This window comes from Protopterus annectens, chromosome 1.part1, assembly GCF_019279795.1.
Source record: "Protopterus annectens isolate FY-2018-M chromosome 1.part1, PAN1.0, whole genome shotgun sequence".
NCBI classification, from domain to species: Eukaryota; Metazoa; Chordata; order Ceratodontiformes; family Protopteridae; genus Protopterus; species Protopterus annectens.
In genome coordinates this window covers 176,450,534-176,462,944 of record NC_056726.1, presented here as the reverse complement: position 1 = coordinate 176,462,944, position 12,411 = coordinate 176,450,534, and the positions used below count along the sequence as shown (strand labels likewise).

The following is a 12,411-nucleotide window of genomic DNA, read 5'->3' as shown; positions in this document are numbered from 1 at the left end:
AATCAGACAATCATGCAGAAGATACCTCAGATTCATAGCTGGCTCAATGCACTACCAATTCTCTGCACTGCCCTTTGGCTTATCTACTGTGCCCAGGGTCTTCACAAAATGCCTTGCACCAGTAATTGCATTTTGCAGACAAAGAGGAATACAAATATATCCTTACTTGGACGACTGCCTTATTCAAGCAGAGAACAAGGACATACTACTACAGCATCTGGCATTTGTAAAAAGATTATTAACATGCCTAGAGTACACAGTAAACTAAAAGAAATTAAAACTAGTACCCTCTCAAGAGATAATATTCCTGGGTGCAAGCTTAAATACAACTGCCCAGATGGCCTATTTCATGCCAGACAAACAAAGGCAACTGACTACTTATTTCAAAATGTTGGCAACACCCAGTTAACTGCAAGAAAAATTCTGCAGGCTTTGAGCTTCATGGCATCCTGCATTCTACTAATTCCATATGCAAGGCTGCATATGAGGAAACTACAATGGTATCTAAAAAGTGTTTGGACTCAACATTGCCACAGCCTGGAAACAATAATTACACTCATTCCCTGCCTGCAACAGGAGTTTCGATGATGGGAAAAGGCCTGTCACCACAACAAGGGGCAGCCATTCACCATACCCCTAGCCAGGCAGACATTGACAACAGATGCATCAGATTATGCCTGGGGGGCCCACATGGCAGGAAGATGTATTCAGGGCCCGTGGTCTACAATCCAAATGCATCTACATATCAATCAAAAAGAGATGCTAGCTGTTCAAAATGCCCTGACGGCCTTCAAGGATCTACTTCATCCAGGACAACTACTGATAAAAACGGACAATACTATGGTCATGTGGTACATAAACAAGCAGGGAGGCACACATTCCTACCCCCTTTGCAGACAAGCCATGGCTTTGTGGGACACAGCATTGACTTATCAAGTACATCTGCAAGCGCAATTCCTGCCAGGAAAGATACATACTCTGGCAGACGAACTAAGCAGAAACCTCATGGATCTCAGTGAGTGGAAATTGTGTCCACAAGTCTTCAACATGATAACAAGGAATTGGGGATGCCCGGACATAGATCTATTTGCCTCCCCTCACAACTGCCAACTACAGAGATTCTGCACAAGGACTTATCACAAGCAAGCAAGGAAAGTGGATGCTCTATCTTTCAGCTGGAAAAACTTAACAGTACATGCCTTTCCCCCTCTGCATCTCCTCCCCAAGTTACTCCTAAAGGTCAGACAAGAGAAGCCAAATATGATACTGATTGCTCCAGACTGGCCCTGCCAGCACTGGTACCCAATCCTAAGGAACTTGACTCAATGCCCAGCATGGACATTACCTCAAATTCCTCACTTACTGACCCAACAAAACAATCAGATCCTGCACAGCCAACTCAGTACCTTAAATCTGGCAGCATGGCGGATAATGTAGCTTTTCAAAACACAACTCTCTCTAAAGCGGTGATGGATGTTATCTTGGAGGCCAGGAGGCCCAGTACCAGAAAATTTTATGCAAAAAAATGGAAGAGATTCTGTGTTTGGAACCAGGCACAAGGAATTGACATGATTGTTCCAAATATCCCTCAGATTTTGCAATACTTAACTGAGATGCTGGACAAAGGCCTATCCTTTTCATCAATTAAGATTCATGCCTCTGCCATTTCAGCTCATTACAATACAGAGCCACCTATTTTTTCTCATCCTTTATTAAGGCAGTACCTCAGAGGAGCCAAAAACTTACGGCCTCCAAGGAGATCACCAATACCTGCATGGGACCTCAATTATGTTTTGGAAAAACTCACTTTGCCTCCTTTTGAGCCAGCCGCTACAGCTGATATAAATTTTTTATCATGGAAAACAGCACTGCTCCTAGTAATAACCTCTACAAGATGAGTCTCAGAGTTACAGGCACTCATGGCTGTGGATCCTTTTATCATTTTCCATCCAGATAGGGTTTCTCTGAGGACAAACCCTACATTTATGCCTAAGGTAGTGTCCAGTGTGGCCCTCAACCAAACTATTCATTTGCCTACCTTTTATCCAAACCCACAGAATAAGGGTGAAAAACTTCTGCATTCTTTGGACATACACAGACAATTGCGCTTCTACTTGGACAGGATCAAAGCTTTCAGAAAGACTGAGCAATTACTGGTAGCATATGCTGCAGGATCACAAGGAAAGGCTATCACAACGCAGACTATTTCAAAGTGGATAGGTCACTGCATTTGTTTATGCTATTCTCAACATGGCAAATTAGTGCCTAAGGGAATTAGGTCACATTCAACCAGAGCAGCAGCCACTTCAGCAGCCTTCCTCAGAGGAGTGCCAACCAAAGACATTTTAGAGGCTGCAACCTGGAGTTCAGTGCACACTTTTACAAAGCACTACCACTTACCACTCTACTCCAAATCCAGGGCAGGCTTTGCAATTGCAGTCCTGCAGGGCCTCATAGCCGCTCCAAATTCTATTTAGTTCCAGCCTCCCAACCTTAGCTTTGGGATTCAACCCAATTGTAATGACTGCAACAGTGTAACACGATGAACATAGTACAGTTGTGTACCTACAATAAATGTAGATGTTCGAGTGTATTCACTGTTGCAGTCCTGGTTACCCACCCACCATCCCCTTATCTTTGTTGGACCTTATCTGTACTTCTCTATTCTATACAACCCATGTGTTGTATTTGCTTGTAGATGAAGGAAACTTGTTACTTGGTGCAAGCATGCTTTATAAACATATTTTTAGCCTACCCTTTTGGGGGCACCTGACATCTGGGGCAAGAAAAACTGAAGAAAATGGCGTTGGCAGCATCTTTTATACCCCTGGTGCACTGACATCGGGGAGGAGGTGACAGCAACTGATGCCAGACCTAGACTTTGGAATTCAGGCCAACTGCGGGTAGCCTGCCAGCAGGATAACCCAATTGTAATGACCACAACAGTGAATACACTCGAACATCTACATTTATGGTAGGTACACAACTGTACTTTCTTTACATTCAGACAACTGAAAATGTCAGTCTAACATCCACAAACTAATGTATTAGTAGAGAGATTCAATAAAACACTAAAATCAGTGTTAAGGAAGGTTGTTGACTCAGACAGGAAGAACTAGTATCGGTTGTTAACCAACTTACTATGTGCTGTAAGTGAAGTGTTCCAGCAGGTACACCAGATGAGTGCTAAGGAAACAGAAGGCAGCATTTAAAAGTGTGATAGACACTATGTGAGTTTGCATGATATACTACAGTTATACCCATAGGAACAAAGCACATGCTGAAAGTCCAGTAGTCACAACAGTGAGTTTATAATAAAAATGCCCAACTTAGGAGATCAGGCATTAGTACCCTCTGCAGAGAACCAATTTCTGCCTAAGCAGGAAGGACCATTTGAGGTGACTACAAGAACATATCCAGTGGACAACAAGTTTAGACCACCAGGAAAAAGAAACAACAAATCTATCATATTAATATACTGAAACCATGGAAAGAAGTAGAAAGTTCTCTGGATAGCTTTCAAGCTAAAGTTCATACAAGGGAGACCAGAAAACCTCTACTTGAAGTACAGTTATGGGAATCTTTGTCAAGATTACAAAAGCAGGAAGAACAATAATTTCTAGTAAGAAATAAAGAAGTATTCTCAGTAATGTCTGGTAGCACTATACTAATAGAATGTAACAGAGACACAACACCTGGAGTGAAGGTTAGATTGAGAACTTACAGACTACCAGAAGCGCAAAGAGAAGAACTTAAAAAAAAAAGCTCAAACTAGGAGTGACGGACAAGTTGCAAAGTGAATGGAGAAACCTGACAACACTGGTTCCTAAACCTGATGGACATGTTAGATCATGTAACGACTTTAGGAAATGGAGTAGCATGTCAACGTTTGACAGCTATCCCATGCCTAGAATTGATGAATTGAAGCAGAACATAGGAAAAGTTATATATACTTGACAACACTAGCTTTGACAAAGGGATACTGATGCATGCAACTTATTCCATCTGCCAATAAAAAAAGAAAACACCTTTTTAACCCCTGTAATCCAAGGAGTTGTATTTCAATACATAGTGTTACCATCTGGCCCCAGGTGAAGATCCACCTAACATTCAGAAGCTGAAATATAAAAAAAAAAAAAAAAAAAAAAAAAAACTGAAGTCTCACTCTTAATAAGCCACAGCATACATGGATGATATGGTCATTTATTCAGAGGACTGAGAGCTTAACTTACCAAAAGTACAGGCGGTATTAGAATCCATAAGATAAGCAAGTTTGACTATGAATGCTAAAAACTGGGCATGATAGATGCCATGTGTTTGGGATATCTTAAAGGCAGAGGGGTGGCAAATCCACAAAGAAAAAAAAAAACTGAAGTCTCACTCTTAATATGCTGTAGCATACCTGGATGATATGGTCATTTATTCAGAGGACTGAGAACTTTGGGATATCTTATAGGCAGAGGGGTGGCAAAACCACAACTAGTGACCATAAAGAACTGGTCTATATCATCTACTAAGGCAGATTAATTTTTTCTAGAAAAGACACTATTTTCTGAAACAGTATTAGTGACGCCTGATTTTAGCAAGAAATTTACCCTATGCAATTGCATCAGAGGTACTTATGAGGACAGTATTGTCCCAAGATATTCAAAAGGAGGAACACCATGCTTACTCCATTAACAGAAAAATAAGCAAAGCTAAAAAAGATATTTAACCACACAAAAAGAATATTTATCAGTGAAGTGAGTCTTCTACTTCCTAAAATACTACTAAATAGGTAGGCATCTCAGCTTAGTAGTTAGCATGTGCCATTACAACAGCTAAGTAAACAGGCAGATGGCAATACAAAGTTGTGCAATGAGCACTATTCCCTACAGCCTGAACAGTGGCAGACTCTACACACTTTGACAACAAAGAGCAAGGTTTCCTAGTTACAGAATTGCATTACTTATCCTTATCACTTGAAGGAAACGTTTGACTCTCTAAACTCAGAATATTTAAATCATTTTATCATAATGCTCAGTTCATAGGCATTTGTTGGGAATATCTGTGTGCCCATCAGAAGACAAATGCCTCCATTTTCTCCTTTTAATTCTGAAACAATTTTACAATATCTGGAATTCTTTTGGGCCTTCTGGATGTAGGGCCACTTTGGAACCATAGTTTGCAGTAGTTCATTAATAGGACAACAAGTTCATCAGCATCTTGGGAAGTGATCCATCATAGGGAAGTTGCCATGATGGTTAGGATATTTACCTTACAGATACAAGGTGCAGGGTTTGATTCTCACATGAGTTAATTGGCTAGGCTTAAAATGATCCACAAGGGCAGTTAGCCTAGTACTAATGTATGAGCCTATGAATCATGAACAGCTACACAGTGCAATCAGATGCTTTAACCCCAGGCTTAAACCACACCCATTCTAGATAGATCAGGTATATCTGGGTGTGAAACTGTTGCACATGAACTACTGACATCACTCCTAGCCATGCCAGTATTTCAGTTGATGATGTCATTAGTCTCCTATAAGACAAACTAGGCCTTCTGGAATTGTAGATTTAGGAAAAGTATGAGTATATTTGCCTAATCAGACACAGGTTATATCTCTGCCGTTCTGTTTGTGCAGTCCATTTGAAGAGTAAGTGATGAGCCCTATCTGTGAAAACCATCTTTTGGAGATGTAAAATGCCTGGATGCTTTTCATCCTCAAATATACACTCACCTATTCTGTGTTTGAGTTGGCATTCTGCTAGGACCCATGGAATGTCTTTGTACATCCTCCTGTGTTTGTCTGGTGCTGTACGTTAAGAAGTCAATACTTTTTCTGAATTTTAATTAACAGTACTGCAGCTAGACATCAGTACTTTCTACATGAGACTGGACCACCTGCTATATGGCTGTGTTGTTTAATAGTACCAACCTTATTATTTGTTATCCTGCTGCTCCTATGAAATGAAATACAACAAAGCCTTAATAATTTCTTCCATGTTTAACTGAAAGATTATATTGCCCAGAGACCTTTATGGAGACTCCTGCAGTCACCATTTTATGTAACAACAAGGTCAGCATCATCAAGTTGTTATAGCAGGGCAGTGTCCTTGTATTTCGGAATTTCAAAATAAAGACGACTGCCTGCAATTTCAATGGCAAGAAGGGGCGGAGAAATTTCAGCAAAGGACTTTGCTTTCTTCTGATTTACAGACAACAAAAATGGGACTTTACACGTGTTTATGAGCACTTAACAAAATTATTAGTTGAAATCACTGTGCTGTAGCTCAACAGATAAAATATGTAACTTACAAACTAGATAGATTGCAATCCGTCCCTTATGTACTTGCATCCTTATGAACAGTTTCTGTTATGTCTTTTCTTAGCAACATTTTTTTTCCCTGTGACAATAAATTTCACAAACTGTGGTTTTCTTTAGGAATAATGGCACATTGACTGATTTTTTTGTAGTAATCAATACTTAAAATGTTTGGCTTCTAGTAGTGATATCATTGTTCAAAAATGTTTGGAAATCTCTTGAAAATAGTACTGCAATGTTATGACTTTCTGTATACAACTAAAGCTGCTGTATTTACTGAGATGCTACATAACTGAGTCCAGTGGTGTCTATCATATGGTTTCTACAAAGTTTTAAAACTAATGTGTGTGTCTGTGTGTGTGTGTGTGTGTGTGTGTGTGTGTGTGTGTGTGTGTGTGTGTGTGTGTGTGTGTGTGTGTGTGTGTGTGTGTCTGTGTGTGTGTTCACGTGCAATGCAATCTTTTCCACTTAACTTTGTGGACCATCATCCTAAGTAGATTAAGTTTAATTAAACCTAACCAAACTCAAAAAATAAACCTTTATCCTTGACCTTTGCATTCGGTATCATAAATTTGGCTCCCTATTCAAATTTTGGCAATTGAAATGCAGAGTGCTGACAAGCCAAAAAAAAAGACCAAAAACCCAGGAGAAAGCGAATCTCATGTCTATCCAAAATCTATACTGTCTCTGCACAGCTCCCTACCGTTCTCGATCCTGCCTTAAGTTTAATGGCATTTTTTAGCTTAGGTATGCTTTTATCTTTTCCTTAGTGCTTGATTCTCCTTTTCTGAAACATAACATTTGTTTGAACTGCCGCGGTGGTGCAGCAGTAGCACTGTTGCCTCACAGCAAGAGGTTCTCCCATTCGATTCTCAGCAGGTAGTGCCCTCTGTGTGGAGTCTGCATGTCCTCCCCGCAGTTGGGTGGCATTCAAAAGACATGCATAAATGGGCGTGCCTTCGTTGCAGGTTGGACGTCGAGCTGGCACCTCAGCGTTCGTGAAAATCTACTGCCAATCATTAGCGAACAAGAGTTCCGCTGTGGCGACCCCTAACCGGGAAAACTGAAAGACAAACAACAACAACAACAGCAACTGTACAGAAAATGTTGCTACAAAACTTTGCACAAGGAGATATGTGTATCAGCAGTGTAGGTAGTATTGACAACAAATGCAATATCAGTATCATTATTAATAACTATGCAGTATATTAAGTGTGTTGGCTATGCTTAGAAGTCAGGAAAAAAATAACCATGTATTACATCTCTCTGACATCAAAGAAGTGTGTAACATAGATGGTTATAGTCAGGTCTCTGATCATAGCCATGTTACATGTTAGAGATGTGGATGCCAAGAAATTTACATTGAGAGTGAAGCTTCAGAGGTAAATCTAGGCATCCATACTGAAAACACATAATTATTTGTTATGATCAGTAAAATCCTATCATAACTCTTGTAGGTGATTGAGTTTTTCCATGTGCTACTAGTTACAGAAAAACAAAGAGAGAGAGAGAGAGAGAGAGAAAGAAAGAAAAAAAAAATGCAAAGAGTTTTACCTGCTTTGAAAGCCAGTAAAACACTTAGCTAGTACATATAATTGAAGCAAAAAGTCAGGAACAGTGTTCAACTGCCACTCTAATTTAGTTAAATAAGTTACTTATAGACTAACGTCTGTAAATTTCATGGGCAGAATGAAAATACAAGACAAAATATTGAAGAACAGTTGAGAGTGAAGGAGCATTCCTTCCGTGAGACAATTGTTACACACCTCTGAAAGTGCTGTTGTGGTTGGGTCTCACTCTACAGCAGTGCTTTGTATGTGTGTTTTTTTCTGATTGTGGAGTGCAATCACAGAGCTTCCTGCACTACAACTTTTATTATATGCCGTTTAGATCTTTTATGCTTCACTTTTGAGCTACAGCCTACACAGTTCATATCCACAGCAGAACTGCAACATGACATGAAAACTTTAAAACTTGTTAGCACTTTGTACTGCCACAGCCACACACACATGTACAAGCACACAAAAGAGTGTTTAACAATTTTTAAAAAATTTAGTCTGTCAGGGATAATTTAGTTTGTGACTTCTGTCTGTTTCACAGCACTAAGTGTTTTTATGGCTTTCAAAGCTGTAAAATATTTTGTGCTCTGACACTTTTTTTCTGTAACTAGTAATACATCATAGCAGCCAAAGGTCGATTTGCTACAAAGAAATATGACTGTTTCCCTGGTATAACTACATGTTATGATTGGAAACCTGAACACACTCCTCTGTGATTTGGTCCAATTGCTTATGGGTGGATCTGGTCAGCCAATGACGAAAGTGCATACCAGAGTTTCTTAAGACTCCAATAACTTCATAATAAAACATTGTGATTTCACATGTCTTAAAGCACTAATATTCTTGTTTCTGTCTTCTCTAGCATGAGCCATCTTCACAGATTTGTAATACATTTTTAATTCCATTGTACTTCATCAGCTCATAGAAGAAGTTAGGCATTAACCCACCAGTTATAACAGTTGGGTATCTTACTAGATGTGCACAGTTTAGACTGCGGTCTCATCTGAAGGTTTTTTTTTTTTATAGAAACAATAGATGACAAACTCACATCAGTTGCTGCAGTTGAAGCTTATAATATGCTAATTAGGCCTGACACATTTTTTTTTTTCAAAAAAGAGCCGCCCTTGGTGAATGTGTAAGTGAATAGCAGACATTTTGAAGCTGGACAATCATTGTGTTGGGGAGTAACTGTTGTTGTTGTTTGTCTTTCGGCTTTTCCCGGTTAGGGGTCGCCACAGCGGAACTCCAGTCCGCCAATGATTGGCAGTAGATTTTCATGAACGCCGGGGTACCAGTTTGACATCCAACCTTCAATGAAGGCACGCCCATTTACGCATGTCTTTCAAACACCACCCAACTGTGGGAAGGACATGCAGACTCCACACAGAAGGCACTTCCCGCACTCCAGCCAAGAATCGAACGGGAGTAACTAATTGATATAATTAATACTTTCTGATGGTATCACAGCAAAAAAAAAGACTTTAGAGGATACTGGCAAAAAAGAGTTTAACTGTTTTTTTTTGTACTGTAGCTTATCTTTGTTGGTAGAAATAACCAACATGGTAACCTTAAAAATCTAAAAGTGGTGACTGCATCAACCAATGGATAGATCTTGGGGATGGAGAAGGATTTAGTTTAGCTTAAAGTTATACAAAATGACAGCTTCTATTGTTTCCATTCTTTGTCACTTGACCTCATTCACCATTATGCCCCTCTCCATCTACTACATGGAACTAATTATTCCAAATGAGGGAGGGGAAAGCTAATTGTCTCATTTATTCCCCTGCAGCTGCAGTCAAATTATCTTGGATAGTGGTGCCATCATCTGCGCTAATGATCTGAGTTTTATAAAGACCATGCATTCCCCTACATGCTTGTAAGAATCCACGAACTGGAGTTACAATGAACCTATATAAAGTCTGATAACACCTCAGTGTTTGACCATTTACACAGCACACAGCAACGTTTACTCTTGATTCCACTGAAGATTCCAACATGGAGAGTACACATGGACACATGTGCTCTCCACCAAAATTGGTGGGCAGACATAGCCCTGGCTTTTCTCATAGTTCAAGTTTTATTCCTCTGTGCCAAATGAGATGGCTGGTTAACAAGTCCCTTTCTTGAAAAGTTTTATTTAAGAGTTCTGTGACAGTGAGGCATTATTTAATAATACTTTGAGGAGAGTTAGGTATGACTGACCAGGTCTTTTCATTTTCAGCAACTAATTGTCAAATACATCAAATTTCTTGTAAATATTTCACATAATGAATTTATTCTAACATTATTAATTCTGTAAAATATTTAATAAACTAATATATCATGCATCTATTGCAGTACCAGTCACTGCAGGCAAGCTAAAGGCAAATTAAAGGAGTGCATATGAAATAGTTTTGTTCATGCATTAAAAATTTAAGATGTGATGCTGTTGGTCATGGCTTGTATAACTGAGATGTCATCTAAGTGAAGACAACATGATGAAATGACCAAACACCTTAGTATGGACAATGATTGTATATTGATCATAAGAGGACCTTCTTTAAAAAGGGTTAAGGATATTGTAGGTGGGAAAAAGTAACAAGAAAGTTAGAATGCATTACAGCAATATTTTATCCCCACTGAAACAACCGAGGATGCATTTTCTAGAAGACTGTAACAGATATGATTAATGTAAACAGTATGATATTTCAAATGTGACAGAGCTGTGGGAATATAAAAATAATTGAGGCTAGATAGCAGAAGACAATCAGAATCAACTGAAAAGCATTAGAAAATTTCTGTCCTGAATGAATGAGACCAACCATTTTCTGGTGGCAAACCTGCATATTTGTGATTCTTTTAAAGTATCAGATAGTGTTATATTTCTGCCATTTATAGTTAACAACATCTTCACTAACTTTGTCATTTTTAGAATATGCTTCTTAAATGTTCCTGAATGCTGACTACAATATGTTGTTTATTTTTTAATGTGTGTTTTGCAGTGAGAACCAGCAGCATCTCCAGGCAAACTTTTCTGAGCTGATAACTAATTCTCTACGTAAAAGGCAACATTCCCAGTTCAAAGCTAAGCAGCCTGCAGAGCTCTTCAATGATGATGAAAATGCCCCTGAATACCTACAACTGGTTACAGCAGAAAGGTTTAGCACCTACTTATAACTCCTTGGTGCTTTAAAATATAAACAGGTGTAAAGATCTTCAAGCAGTTGCTATAATTGTGTTTGTAGTATGCTACACTATAACCTGAGCTTCATTCAGCTTGCTGAACTCTTGTCTTGCAATAGTTATGACTCTCTTATGTAGTCATATGTAAACATGTTTTTTTCCATCAAGTGTTGTATGCATAATTGAAAATACAGAAAGGCATAAACTTCAGGTTATGGTGCAAGACACAAGAAATGAAAGACATTTGTAGAGCTGACAAAATGCAGAAAATGCCACTTTCAAATGCAATGAAAAGACAACAATGTTAAAACATGCACATCATTTTAAAGTTTTCTGTAATCTCATTATAAACGTGTTATCATTATCAGACTTTAATACACTTTACACAGACTATATGCAGAGCACATTGTCTGGATATGTAGTGCTGTCAGAGTGACACGACATTCATTCCTGGGTTATGCCTATCTACTCAGAATTTGCAGTGCACAACAATTCATGGCTTGTGCTGTTGCTTCATCAAAGAATACCATTGCCTATTGAATAGAGGAAAGCCATGGGTCTTAACTAGATCTTTCTAGAATGCTTCTTAGCTCTTTAACACCTCAGCTGAACTCTGTACAAAAATGAATACCTGAATACCATGCAAAACGTCAAGACAATTTTATTCAAATCTAATCGTGAAAGAACTAAAAACCTGTAATGAGTTATACAACAGTATCACACACAGTAATAAATATGATAACCACATGCAAAAAATAACTAGACATATTCACTGCATTTTTAAGAAAATAGAATTTAATTTACTTAGCATAGTCTTGGTAATTTCAACATTTTGGTTGAGGTGTGGACTAATATTGTATGATCTGCAAAATGTACTTATTTATAATGAAGGAAGAATACTAGTGTTTTAGGACTGTTTCTTTTGCCTGTTTTTAGAATTAATGACTATGCTGGTTGCATAAATGTAAAGGATGTATTGTAAACTATTACAGATTACTGTGTTGGCAAGTCATACCTAAACATATTGACCTCAATATGCAAATCCATTTAAAACTGTGTTAACGCATCAGCTTGTTCTTTAAGTTAAAATGCATAAGAATTGTTAAAATAAACATTTGTGAATATTGATGGCTTGAATTCAGTTGATAAAACTTGACTGAAACATTTGAAGATTTGTCGCTGAAATATATAATCTTCATTACCACAAAAATATTAATATTAGCAATAAACTGCAAAATACCGATTCCCTGCAGGTGAACAAGGACCAGCTGATAGATTTCTAACTGTCCAAATGCAGCATGTCAAAAATCACATATTATCGGAGAGTAAAAGTTAGTTTCTCAGGCATAGTGGGATCACTGTGTGTACTACAGACAGCTATGC

General features: G+C 38.5%; 1 protein-coding gene across 1 annotated transcript in view; it reads left to right on the top strand.

Moving 5' to 3' along the window:
• The window catches only part of LOC122804231 (heat-stable enterotoxin receptor-like), a 1,796,602-nt gene extending 1,784,446 nt beyond the window's left edge, over positions 1 to 12,156 (top strand). The window contains exon 25 of the mRNA XM_044073980.1: positions 10,848 to 12,156. Coding sequence (XP_043929915.1) covers positions 10,848 to 11,022 — 175 coding nt within the window. The 3' untranslated portion in view covers positions 11,023 to 12,156. The remainder of the gene's footprint in view (positions 1 to 10,847) is intronic.
• Positions 12,157 to 12,411: the final 255 nt, after the last annotated feature.